Raw genomic sequence first — 14,271 nt, forward strand, 5'->3', positions numbered from 1 at the left:
GAGGGGAGCCACTGTAAACACGGGTGAAGCTTTGCTTGTTCACACACCGCTCACCACTTGCCATGTGACCTGGCTCCTAACAGGTCACGGACCAGTAACCAGTCCATGGCTCGGGGGTTTGGGACCCCCGATTTAAGAGAGCCTTACTGTTGTCTTTAAAAGCACAAAGAGAAATTTTTTTTTTTTCACTTAATCTTTGATGAGACCGCTCCATTGATCATTGTCCTCTACACAGCCTCCTTTCCTGCTTCAGAGTCTGATTCAGAACTTTCAGCAAGGTGTCTGCTCCTTCCTGAAGGAGGTGTACCAGCTGATATTAAGCCTGGGCAGCTCCATGCTACTTCAGGGCACCCCCAAAGTACACAATAAATGTAATGTACACAATAAATGTAAACTGAAATTTCTAGATTTCAGTCTAGAAATCCCTGAAGTCAATGATAAACATTATCTCACTTTTTTTGCCAAAAATAAAGTTCAGCCACTGTCTGACTCAGAACTTGTACGATAGTGTAATCCTCCCTACCAAATTCAACCTTCAGCCTTGCAGTCTGAAGAACACCCACTTTTTCCCTTCAGCTTTGTCAGTTCTGTGTGTATTTAGGGTATCTTAAAGATACCCCTTTAAGATCCTGGTTTCCGTTTCTTTGGATAAATACCCAGTCGTGGGCTTGCTGGATCCTATCATAGCTCTATTTTAAATTTTTTTAAGGAAACGCTATACCGTTTTCCATAGTGGCTACACCAGTTTGCACTCTCCACAGTGCACAAGGGTTTATGCAGGAATTAAAGCTTTAAGTTTGCCCTATTTGTGTGTAACTGAAATCATGTCAAAATGAAAAGGAAAATGAAAATAATAATAAAGCAGGAAAAAAAAACAATGGTTAGTAAGAGAAATGAACAGTAAGATCTGTTTTCCAGTATTTACCCGACTGTGTTCGATCTCTGAGATACAGCAGTCTCTGCTTCCACGTCCATAAATCTCACTGGTGAAGAGATCAGCGGAGACTGCTCCTAACGCAGGGGTCCCCGTGCTGTGTCTCCCCAGACGCACTGAACCTGCAGGCCGGCCCCACTCTTGGCACTCGACCAAACTTGGGGAGAACCAACCCGATGCCAGCATGATGCAGATATCTCAGGGCGCGATTGGCACGCCTTGGCCCCAGAGCTACCATTCCAGGTAAGTGAGCACAGCTGAGACCCGGGGCCTGGGGGTGGGGGTTGCTTTCAAATGCCCGGTTCCCAGAAAGGATTGTTTTCTTTCACTCACCCCAAGTATTAAGTCTCTCTACCCACTATCCGCATCCTCTTAAAAGCCCTGACGCGCATATGAGTCATCACCTCCTGGGCTAGACTGGCGTGGAGGGATGCCAGGGTTATTTTGAACACTGACTAGCCATTTGAGATATTTATGGGGTTTATTGATCCTCAGTCAGACATTTCTCAATTACACACTATAGCAGAAAAACTGATGGCTCCCTCCCTTGATGCTTCACATCCTTTCTTTTAGTCAAATATGTATCTATTTTTTATCTGAATGGTTTTATTCAGTATTTGAACTTCCCACTTGGTTTTTCTCTCTCTGTTAAAGCCAGTTATCCAACTTAGTTCCAGTCAAAGCAGTTAACATACTGAGGACTGTTCATTGTGTACATCATCTCATGCGGTCCTTCGTATGCACCCTTGAAACAGACACAGTCTTCCTGACTCCATTTGATAGGACAGGACATTGAAGCTGGAGAGATGGGTTTGTCCAGGCTCAAACATCTGCTCAGTACCTGAGTCATGAATCAAATCCAAGCCAGGTTTCACAAAGCCATTGCCCGTAACCTCTCATACTTCATCTATACTAGCTATATGAGTCATCTTTCCTCTTATCACTCCAACAGTCAAGGTCCAGTCAGGAAAAAGCAGAGCCATCACGAGTGATGCAGGAGAAGGGATTTATTACAGTAATCAGACCAGACACAATTGAAGGGGACTGAGGAGAAGGGAGCCAAGCTCGACCCACCCCCCCCACACCCCCAGACATATTAAAGAATGAAGTCAGGACACCCCTGCATTTACTACAGACTTGGAGCCATGCAAATTGGAGTCCATCTCCTGACGCCAGGGAGGCAGGCCCAGTCGCTTACCACCTTTTGGAAGTACTTGGACATAGGTTATAGTAGGGAGGCAGGAGGGCTTCCCAGGTGGTGCCAGTGATAAAGAATCCGCCTGCCAATGCAGGAGACACAGGACACGTGGATTCAGTTCCTGGGTTGGGAAGATGCCCTGCAGAAGGAAATGGCAACCCACTCCAGTATTCTTGCCTGGGTAATTCTATGGACAGGGAGTTTGGCAGGCTGCAGTCCATGGGGTCATAAAGAGTCAGACACAGCTGAGTGGCCAGGTACAAAGTGCTGGTCAGTCTCAGGGAGGGGAGGATGTTGCTGGAAGGATCACTTAACAAACAGATGGTGGCCACGCATTTGGCGAGGCCAAGACTCAGAACCCCCACGACCCACGTCTGCTCAGATCAAGGGCCAGATAAATCCTGGAGCTCGGACTGGTGGACATGGCCAGTCAGGATACTTTTTGGTCGCCCTCCTTGTTACAGACACTGCTTTCCCTTGCCCACAGCCCTCTCCGTAACCCTGAAAAAATTTCACCACCTGAGCCGTGCAGGCACAGTGCTTTGGCTCTGTGGGCATGGCCGTGTTACAGGCTTTTAGAAGGTTAGATGCAGGGGCCCAACAGTGTGAAGGGACACCAGATGGTGAGGTACTTGGGCTTATAAATCAGACCTCGGTTTCAATCTCAATTTCATTACCTACTGCATAAGCTTGAGCAAAGCACTTAACCTCTTTGATCTTGGTTTCTTTGTCTGTAAAATGAAATTAATAATATATATCTCATTGGATCATAGTGAGAATTAAACAAAGTAACATATATAAGACACTTAGCGTAGTTCCTGGAACATAGTGAGCACTCAGTAATTATGAAAAGTAATTATAATAATTAAGACTGAAAACTTGTCAGAGACACAGTGAAACATAATAATGAACTAGGTTAATGGCATGAACCAGTACACATTTATAAAATGCAGGAGTGTATTAACAAGGTACCCCTCCTAACCACTAACCTTTGTTGATGTTCAGTTGCTAAGTTGTGTCCCACTGTTTGTGACTGCATGTCAGACCCCATATCAGAGTCTGCCAAGCTCCTCTGTCCATGTAATTCTCCAGGCAAGCATTCTGGAGTGAGTAGCCATTCCCTTCTCCAAGGGATCTTCCCAACCCAGGGATCAAACCCAGGTTATTAAACCCATTATTTACCACTGAGCCAGCAGGGAAGCCCATTAACCTTAGGAGGCCCTTAAATCTGAAGTCATACTGTGACCTAAATACACACTGGGCTGAAGGCAGAAATAAGACAACTGCGATTGGTGCCTAGAATCACTGTCCACAGTAACTATGGTGAGCTCCCAGAGGCCCCAGGAGAGTGGCAGTGTTGACATCAGAAGTGCAATATTCTACAGGCTCTGCTTTTCCACCTGCTGTTTCTTCCTCATCCCAACCTCCAGGGGGGTTTAGGCAGGTAGAGCTTGTACTGTACCTGCCACTCTGCCCTCTAACGCAAGCTTCAGAGCAGCCTCCCCTGACACAATGACTATCAACACAAAAGATCTGGGTGGGGTACAGGAGGAGAAAGGAAAGCTTGGGTTACCCCCAAAATGACACATACATTTGGATTTTCTTCTACCCCAGCTCAAAGCATCCTGTGGTCTGTTCATTCCATGCCTCAGGTTGGCAGCTCTGAGTTCTGCTTATAGGGGTTGCCCTTTGGCAGCTGTAGGTGGAGAAGCTCTCCTGGTACATTTCTGAGGGGCACCGGGGCATCTAGTGGTCTGGTGGGCAGCATCCCTGGGACAGCCTTCACACAGCCTCAGTCCTAAATGTGTGGATCTGTTTCTCATTAAGAAGCAGGAAAAGGAGAGGGAGCTCAAGGGATGGGGAGGGGCAGGACTGAGGAGAGAGGGAGAGAGATGTTCAAAGAGACAGAAGATACGTAATTTTCACTGCCTGCAAACTGGCTCAGATCTGGAATTTCACTGAAACTGTGTTTCAGCTGCTTTCTCTCAGATCCTTGTCACTGTCTTTCTGCTGTCCTACAGAAATCTCACGATGGTCCTAAAGTATTAGAACTTCTAAAGCACATAGTACTTTAGAAGAAACCTCCAAAAAATCCTGTAGTCTAGTCCCCTCCCGAGAGGCTGAAATAACACCATCAGAATACTTAAGAACCAGTACATGCTCATTGATTCATTCCTTTAATAAATATTTATGGAATACCTACTGTGTCTCAGATAATTTTTAGTTATTGAGAGTAGAAGACTGAGCAAGACATCAAAAAGTAGTATTTATTGTTTCCCCAGGTGTGTTCCATAGAATAACAATCCATTAGATGCTCCTTGGGGAAAATTTTCTAGGGTCATATAAGTTTAGAAATCACTGCTTGGGACTTCCCTGGTGGTCCAGGGGTGAAGACTTCGCCTGCCAGCATGGGAGTGCAGGTTTAACCCCTGGTCAGAGAACTAATATCCCACAAGCCTTGTGGCCAAAAAATCAAACTACAAAACAGAAACAATATTGTAAGAAATTCAATAAAGACTTTAAAAGTGGTCCACATTTTTTAAAAAAATTTTAAAAGGCACTGCTTAGTTTTTTGCCTTGAAGAGTATCACATGAACAAATTTATTAAGGACTCAGAAGTCTTTAATTACAATTATTTGCCTTATCTAGCCCAGTATTTTCCAGACATATTTCATCATCTGAGGAATTATTAATGTTCCGGGAGTACACTTTAGGAAATGTTTTCATATAATTGTTTTGTGCTCTTTGTTGTGTTTTAAGTGTTTAGAAAATACTTCTAAGAAGAAGTGATGTAATGTCAAGTAAGTGCTGTGAAAGATAATAAAGCAGAGTAGCAAGAAATAAGGAGAGAAGAGGTACTTTTAAGATAGTGAGTGGCAAGAAGTCTTCTCTGATGCAGTCATGAATAAAGGAAGGGAGTGAGCCAGGTGAAGAGCATTCCTTACGGTGGAAACAGTGAGTACAAAGGCCATGAGACCCTGATGTGGGAACATGCTTCATGGGTTTGAGATGCCATCAGCGGCCATCATGCCACAGTGCAGTGGGCAAGGGGGAGAGCGATGGAAAACGAGGGTAGAGAAGTCATCAGACCACAGTGAGAACTCTGACATGCTCGACGCACTCATCTTGAGAGTAAGGATGTCTCTCTGTGGGCTGGAACTGCTGCGGGATTGAAGACCTGCGTGTCAGGTTCTTATCGGCCATCTGTAAGAGTGCAGTCTTGGAAGCAGGAATGGCAGGGGTAATCAGAATGACTGCTTCCAGAATGTGTTCCTAGAGGGTGATGTCAGGGCATCCATGGCATAGCATTGGTCACTTAGTCCCCAGTCAGCTCGGAAATGAGAATTTGGGGAGACAGAGCTACTCCCTGAGTAGCAGTGAAGAGTAAGAATGGTCCTCATGGGATGCATTCCCTCTGAGGATTGGTGGGTTAAGTGTCCTTTGGCTGCAAGACGGAACCCACTCTACCCTGGCTCTGCTGGCTCGAGATACGTTTACCAGTGAGTTGATATTTCTAGATCCATCTGTATTTTGCGATGGCATTTCCTCCCATTCAGTAGTGTTTCAGTTAACCCATCAGTTTATTCACTTTGATTTTTTTTTCCACATGTTCCTAAATTAGATCTGGATTATCCTTTTAGTGAAAGACTGCTAAAATTCTTAGCAGCAGGGAGGAGGATTAAGTAGTGTCTACCACCTGCATGGAATTGGTGAGCAAAAACAGCCCTTGTGGGATCAACTGCTTCCATGTCCCCTCGAAGTATTAACTCTGAGTCTTCTGTTAGAGGAGATAAACGGGAGCACAAGTGGGTCATAGGGGATTATCCTCAGTCACGTCATGTGCATTTCCAGCACATCCTCTTCATTTGGGGGAGGGGGGGTAAATGCTGGCAGTGACATATGCCATGACATGGAGTGCCAGGACTGGCTTCCCTAATCAACCCTTCCTTCCTCCTTGAATTTATACCTGCCCCTGCCAAAGCAAGATGTTCCATTCAGTAAGTTTACTTGCCCTGATAGAGAAATATTATTCTGGGGGGGGATTGCTGAAAATGTAGTCTTCTTTTCCTTGAATTCTGCTCCAGTTTTGACTCAGAATATGATCCTTCTAGTCTCTTCCCGTATACTCTGGAGACAGTCCAGCAAAGCATTATCACCTACTCAGCCATACACCATATTTACTTACACAAGATCTAGAAATATAATAATAGGCTCCATGGATTTTAATAGTGTTTAAATGCCTATTCATTTAAAAATGAAAAGCCTCAGGCAAGAACTCTTCTTTTTTCTTTATTCTTTTTGTGACCCTGTGGACTCTAGCCCACCACGCTTCTCTGTCCATGGAATTTTCCAGGCAAGAATCCTGGAGTGGGTTGCCATTTCCTCCTCCAGGGAATCTTCCTGACCCAAGGATCGAACCTGTGTCTCCTGCATTGCAGGCAGATTCTTTACCGCTGATCCATCAGGGAAGCCCTCTTTAGAGAATAGTGAATCACAAATGTTTGAACTAATGAGACTGCTGTTTGATTTTTGAGCTACTTATTCCTTCCTATATCTCTATTCTCTCTGGCCCACCATGCTAGGTGAAGTATATTTGGGGGTTATAATTAAAGTTAGCTATGAGTAATTGTTTTATGGCAACTCTTTGGAGGAGCTAGTGAAGGAGAAAGTCTTCTGTCCAGTGTATGAGGCTTTGCCCAGACTCTGGGAAGTCCTCCATGGGTGATGGTCTCCCAGCACCTGACAGCCTCCCGTGATTAAGACTTCTTATCCAGCCTGCCTCTCCTCCTCTCTCATCCACTTTTTCTAGCTCTCAATTTCTCTCAGTATTTCTCATTCAGTCTTGTGTTTGGCTTTCTTACCACAAACAAATTGTCTCTTGTACAGTGGAAATTCCAGGAAGATTGCCAGGGAGTAGCCCTTCAACTCCATAAAAAGGAAAGATATTAACTAAAACCATGGACATGTGCACAGCCCCCCTCACCCATCCGCGTGCCTGGTCTCTTACTAAGCGTTCCCCTTCTTCCCACAGACGCCCCAAGAGATACAAAATGTCAGTCTCTGTCCCTCTAACTCATCTCGCATCTCGCCTTCCGCTTTCCTCGCCCACCTCTCTCATTTTTGGGGCACGTGCAGAATGTCACTTCCAGCACAGAGCACAGTGCATCATCGTGTTGCCTGAGCCCTCAGGCCCACATGGCGTCCTCCTGCTCCCCACTTCTCCCCTGGCGAGTCTGGGTGATTAATTAGAGACACATAGGTTACAGTGTTGGGCAGTTACTCCTAATGACGACACATAGGGAGGCCGAGCAAGGCCCAAATATGGCCCTTTCACCCACCCTTCCAGAAACCAAACATCTTGCACAACAGTCCATTTATAAGCTAGTCCTGTGCCTGGAAGCCTCCTGAACAATCAGGGCTCACCGCTGACTGCCCTGCCTCCCTTTCTTCCAGCTCCTCCACCAGTGACCTCTCTGGCTATGAGCACGCGTATCTGAGGCAGAGCCCCGACCGGTGCAGCTCCCAGGGGAGCATGGAGAGCCTGGAGCCCGGCAGGGGATACCCACCCTGCCACCTTCTCTCCCCGGCCAAGTCCACCAGCAGCATTGACCAGCTCAGCCACCTCCACAGCAAGAGAGACTCGGCTTACAGCTCCTTCTCCACCAGTTCCAGCATCCTCGAGTATCCACCCCCTGGCGTCTCTGGCCGGGAGCATTCGGGCTCCATGGACACCACTTCTGCTCGAGGTGGCCTCCTAGAAGGGATGAGGCAGGCAGATATTCGCTATGTTAAGACGGTCTATGACCCCCGGAGGGGGGTCTCCGCAGAGTACGAGGTGAACTCTTCAGGCCTGCTTCTCCAAGGTAGGGAGACTCGAGCCTCGGCTGATGGTCAGGGCTACGATAAATTCCATAATGTTCCTCGAGGCAAAGGCGCGCCCCCCTCTTCCTGGAGCCAGCAGTGCTCCGGTTCCTTAGAGACCGCTGTGGACAACTTGCCTCCTAAGGTGGGTGCGCCCCTGCCCCCAGCTCGAAGTGACAGTTATGCAGCCTTCCGGCAGCGAGAGCGGCCCAGCTCCTGGTCTAGCCTAGATCAGAAACGGTTTTGCCGGCCTCCGGCAAACTCGGCAGGCACCCTGAAATCTCCCTTCATAGAGGAACAGCTGCATACTGTGCTAGAGAAGAGCCCAGAAAGCAGCCCTCCAGTGAAGCCCAAGCACACTTACACCCAGAAGGCCCAGCCCGGCCAACCTCTGCTGCCGACTGGCATCTACCCGGTACCTTCCCTGGAGCCACACTTCGCCCAGGTGCCCCGGCCTTCTGTGAGCGGAAATGGTACCCTCTACCCTGCCCTGGCCAAGGAGGGTGGGTACACACCTCCTCAGGGAGCGTGCGACAGAATGGCTGCCCTTGACGAGAATGGGAACCAGAACGGATCTAGCAGGCCTGGCTTCGCCTTCTGCCAGCCCCTAGAGCGGGACTCGGTGTCCCTAGTAGAGAGGAAGCCTGAAACTTCAGCCAAATGTATCGCCTATAAAGTTCATTTTCCCTCAGTGCCTGAGAACGAGGAGGAGACCTCCCAGAAGAGACTTCTTACACCTCTAGAAGGCCACAGCCCACATCCCAGTGAGAGAAAGAGCACCCAGGGCAACAAATATTCTAATTACCACAGCCTCCAATCCCCTCAGGTTCAGGCGTGGCAAGTGGGTGAAGACAAGAGATCCTTCCTGCCCTCAGAGCCTTGGGAGGGGGATTCCCACGAAGACCACAATGCCAACCTCTGGGGGAGGTTCCACAGAGGCAGTCTGGGCCAGAGTGTGCCAGGCAGCTTCAGCAAGACTGCAGCTGCCTTCTCCTCCCTCCAGAACATTCCTGAGAGTCTAAGAAGGCAAAGCAGCCTGGATCTCGGAGGAGCAGCCCAGGAAGTCTATCTGGAAGGCTCATCTGCCTGCACAGTCGATACCAAGGGAGAAGAGTCTGGAAGGACTCCTCTTGCTGATCACAAGAGCCAGCTGGACAGGTCGGTGTCCTATCCAAGGCCCGAGGGGAGAACCTTGGCCTCTTTCCACAGTTCAGACCCAACATATGAAGAGCCGCCCTCCCCATCCCCACAGGAGACCTCCAGTCTGGGCCGGAGGAGGCTGAGTTCCAGCAGCGCCTCGGCTCTGCAGGGCTTTCAGTACGGGAAGCCCCACTGCTCCGTGCTGGAGAAGGTTTCCAAGATCGAGCAGCGAGAGCAGGCTGGCCAGAGGCCCCCGAGTGCCGGCGGCTCTACCTACGGCTATAACCACAGGCCCCACAGGACACTCCCAGCCTCCAGTACTTTGGGGAATGACTCGGAGGAGACTAAAGGCCGTATACATTTTTGCGAACCCACTGAAGCCCTAGGCAATGGAGAGCAGCACTTCAAAAACGGGGAGCCAAAGTCAGAAGAGGTTTCCTGGCAGCCGTGTGGTCAACCGCCGAGGCGGGCTGCGGAGGGTGGCCGGGGTGCCCCACTCCGGGGCGGGGAGCCCCCGAGGCGGGACGCCCGTCTGCTCCGCAGCCAGAGCACCTTCCAGCTCTTCAGCGAGGCCGAGAAGGAGGCCATGTGGTCGGACGACAGGCCCCGCACGCCCGAGTCGCCCGTGCAGGACGCCCCCTTCAGCCGCGCCTACCGGAACAGCATCAAGGACGCGCAGTCCCGCGTCCTGGGGGCCACGTCCTTCCGACGCCGGGACCTCGAGCCGGGGACGCCCGTGGTCTCCAGACCCTGGCGCCTGCGACCCGCCTCGGCCCACGTGGGGCTGCGCAGCCCGGAGGCGCCGGTTTCCGCCTCCCCGCACACCCCGCGTGAGCGGCACAGCGTGACCCCGGCCGAGGGGGACCCGGCCCGGCTCGCGCCCCCCGCCGCCCGGAGGGGCCCGCGCCGGCATCTGACCCCCGAGCAGAAGAAGCGCTCATACTCGGAGCCCGAGAAGATGCACGAGGTGGGGGTCTCGGAGGAACCCGAGCCCGAGCCCCCTGGGCCGCAGAGGAAGGGGCCGCATTTTGTGGAGGGCTCGGTGACCGACCGCCGCCGCATCTTCGAGAGAGACGGCAGAGCCTGCTCGACCCTCAGCCTGTCGGGGCCCGAGCTGAAGCAGTTCCAGCAGAGCGCGCTGGCCGACTACATTCAGCGCAAGACCGGCAAGCGGCCCGCGGGCGCCGGCTGCGGCCTGCAGGAGCCAGGGCGGCTGCTGGAGCGCGCCCAGAGCACCTACCTCCTGCCCGAGGGCCCGGGCCTCGCCGCGGCTTCCAGTCTCTGCTCGCTCCGGGAGCCTAGCCTGCCGCCCCGCAGGGAGACCGCCCTTCTGCCAGCCACTGCGGTGGGGAGTGCTGGGGAGACCCAGCGGGCCTCCCGAGATCGCAGCAGCTCCTTTGCCGGCGGCCGCCACCTTGGGGAAAGGCACCGCGGGGACCCAGCGCCGAGAGAACTGCTCGGTGGAGCTAACAGTGGATCAAAGGGCCCCCAGAGACTGAATGGGACCCCAGGGGAGCCCTCCGCGTGGGGGGCCACGGCTGGGAGGGCCGCAAAGTCCATGTCTGCCGAGGACCTGCTGGAGCGCTCGGATGTCCAGACTGTCCCTGTCCACATGAGGTCACGGTCGTCTCCCACCGCAGACAAGCGCCAGGTACGTGCAGCCCGCGGATCCTAGCACTACCGCTTCTGTCCGCCAAGCCTTAGTGCGACTCCTCTGGCCCCTCCTTCCCCCTTTGTTCTCCTTTAGCATGCAAGAGAGTAGCATTTGTTTTCATAAGGGGATGTCTTTCTCAGTGCCCCTCTCTGATCTGGGGTCCTTACAGAAAGAGATATTCGTAGGTATCTATATAGTTGTGTCTTAGGTAGAAACATATATATCAATATAGATATCTATATATGTGTGTCTATAGGTATATATATACACACACATAGTAGGCCTCATTTCTGGTTTTGCACTGGAATGGAAAATATTTGGGAAAATTCCAGAAAGTTCCAAAAAGCAAAACTTGAATTTGCCAACACACCAACAACTACTTACATAGTATTTGCATTATAAGTAGGTTATATGCAAATATTATGCCATTTTACGTAGCATCAGGCAGGTTTTGGTATCCATCCCAGGGGATCCTGTAGCCGCAGGGAGTCAAAGGTGGCCGCACAGCACTGGAAGACAACTGTATATAATATATATTCACACATATGTTTATATAGGACGTGCATGTTATGTTTGTTCAGTTGCTCAATTGTGTCCGACTCTTTGTGACCCCATGGACTACAGTATGTATGTGTAAAAATTACATTTTAGTGTCATCCTTTCCTCAGTGTAAGAATTAGATTAGGAAAAGTTAGGAATTATCTTTTTATCTTTCATGTTTTTTGTTTTGCTTTTTTTTTTTTTCAAGTTCGTGCGATAGAAGCTGTGTCTTAGCATTTTAAAGTTTTATTTTCGTACCCTCTTTGTTTCTGTTGGACTTTTGCGTTAGCAAAATAGGTATTATTATTGACTTTGATCATGGTTATTGAGTTCCAGGCCCTCAACTAAGAATGCTTTTACATTTAGGTGTGGATACATGCACAGTCTTGTCCGACTCTTTGCAACCCCATGGACTGTAGCCCACCAGGGTCCTCAGTCCATGGGATTTTCCAGGCAAAAATACTGGAGTGGGTTGCCATTTCTTTCTCCAGGGTATCTTCCAGACCCAGGAATTGAACCCACATCTCTGGCACCTCCTGCACTGGCAGGCAGATTCTTCACCACTAGCACCACTTGGGAAGCCCCACTTTAACATTTATTATCTCATTAATCCTCAAAATAATCCTGTATAGTAGAATATATTATCCATGTGCTGTGCTGTGCTGTGCTTACTCACTCAGCCATATCCAACTCTCTGCAACCCTATGGACTGTAGCTCACCAGGCTCCTCTGTTCATGGGACTTCTCCAGGCAAGAACACTGCAGTGGGTTGTCATGCCCTCCTCCAGGGATCTCCCCAGCCCAGGGGTCGAACCCATTGTAGGAGGATTCTTTACCGTCTGAGCCACCAGGGAAACCCATATTATCCATATCAAATTTGTATCTCTGTCTCTTTCTTTATACTATCTTGGCGAGATAGGAGAATGTCAGGCTTTCAGATTCTCACACTAAAGGATTTTTCTCATAAAGGCTCCAAACTGTGGATAGATCATGAGGAACTTTCCCCTGGAAATTTTAGGAGAGCTGGGGATAAAGTCCAAGCACTCTGACGCCCAGGACTCTATTAGTTGCCCTAGTTCATAGCCTGTCTTGAAGCTCTACTGGCAATGCAGCTCATTGGCCTACCTCGTGATTCCCTTCCCAGATCAGAAGATACGAGGAAGTCACATGTATGTTACCACACGGGGAGAACACCCCTCCACTGACCCTTCAGAGAGTCTCTTTTCTCCAGCAGAGAGTGCAGTGATTCAGCAAGCATTTGTAGAGCCTATGTTTTATGAACAGGACTGCATTATAGGTTTGAAAGAAACATAAAGGAAAATAAAGGGCATGCCTTTCTGGGGTTTACAATTGCGCAAAGACTATGTACTTATATACAGATAACACAAATGGTGAGTGCTTTGGGAGTGATCATGAATAACATGCTATGGGAGGGACACCGATTAGTTCTAATTGAGGGTATCTGAGAGAGCATCTCTTGAAAGAGAAGGGATTTGAACCAGGAGGTAAAGAACGGGCAAGATGTTGACAAAGGGTTGCAGGTTGTGTGCAGAGGCATTATAGGTTGGAGGAAACAGCTTCACAGTTAGCCATCGCTGCCTGAGTGATCTGTTTGCTCCACTGCTTCTGAAACACACATACACACAGCCTTCTGAGGGAAAATACCACTCCCGTCCAGACACTTTCTCTTAAGAAATATTTTCTCCCCAATATAAACCACCACCCCCCATACACACATACACACAGAATCTATAGAAGCAATCCTCCATAAGCCTCCAATAGCTGTTTTTCTCCCCTTGGAATGTTGAACAGAGCTAATTTCCAGTGCTTATCCTACCTCTAAAACCACTTTAACAATCCATATATGTGGGTCCCCTCTGGTGGTCCAGTGAGTGGTTAAGACTCCATGCTTCTGCTGCAGGGGCCACGGTTTCGATCCCTGGTCCCGGAACTAAGAAAAAACACAGTCTATGTAGCATGCCATTTCAGCTAGTTTGATGGGCTTCAGAGGCTCACTACATAGCAAAGCAAGCATTTTCATTTCTCTCCCCATATGCTAAAGGAAATAGAAATGTTTAGCTGAAAACCAAATCATCTTCTATTGTTTATTCCCCACTACATGTCATTATTCTCTCCTGGGAAAGTGGTTGGATGGTTCCGAATGTTATTTTGCCTTCCCTTCCAAATATTTCTCAAACCTGATAAACTGGGAAATAGAGCTCAAACATAGGCTGTATAGAAAAATGATCCCAATTAAATCCCAATTCTTGGGTATTATTTGAAAAACTTTCTAGAAAGACGGCATAAATACATGACATTATTTATGTTCGCTTAAGTATAGTGACTGCTGTATTTAGAAAGTGGGGGATGTGACGGGGGAATGAAATATTTCAACGTGAAATACTGCTGCTTTGTTCCTACAGATTCTGAACATAGTTTATCACCCCCCAGATGGCAGCTACGCCAAGACCTTGTTCTCAGGCTTCCTCCTGCATTCCCTTGTTCAGCAGCCTCACCGTGCCTGCCCTGAGACCTGTTCCCTGGCAAGATCTACCCCTTACATCTTCATATATCCATTGTCTGCCTTGGTTGTAGAACTAATTAAAAACAAAACTAGTCTCCACGTAATTATTGTGGTTATTATTTCAAGATACGATTATTTATTTGAATAAAGTCCAGGAACTTTTTACCATTATCATTAAGCTTTGGTGGAGGTGTTAAATAAGGATTTTTCTCATCTCAGCTTTAGAGAACTCTGAGAATTTAAATGACCCTGTAGAAAGTAAACCATCTGCCTGAGTTAAACCAAAAATATGGAGTCTATTTCTGGTGCCAGCTCAGTCAATGGCCTCCCAAACAACTGCTGCTTGCTCCTGCCAGCCAGATGCTAATAGCACAGGATTTTGCAAGCTTTGGACCGGGATTCAGCTCCATTTCAAAGGT

General features: G+C 48.9%; 1 protein-coding gene across 5 annotated transcripts in view; it reads left to right on the plus strand.

Moving 5' to 3' along the window:
- Nucleotides 1–14,271, plus strand: part of SHROOM3 (shroom family member 3) — a 319,013-nt gene that overhangs the window by 277,625 nt on the left and 27,117 nt on the right. For all 5 annotated transcript variants that reach the window (XM_043448167.1, XM_043448169.1, XM_043448168.1 and 2 more), the window contains 2 exons: nucleotides 1,046–1,177; nucleotides 7,587–10,785. In XM_043448167.1, coding sequence (XP_043304102.1) covers nucleotides 1,046–1,177; nucleotides 7,587–10,785 — 3,331 coding nt within the window. The remainder of the gene's footprint in view (nucleotides 1–1,045; nucleotides 1,178–7,586; nucleotides 10,786–14,271) is intronic.

Source organism: Cervus canadensis, chromosome 26, assembly GCF_019320065.1.
Source record: "Cervus canadensis isolate Bull #8, Minnesota chromosome 26, ASM1932006v1, whole genome shotgun sequence".
In the NCBI taxonomy this organism is placed as follows: domain Eukaryota; kingdom Metazoa; phylum Chordata; class Mammalia; order Artiodactyla; family Cervidae; genus Cervus; species Cervus canadensis.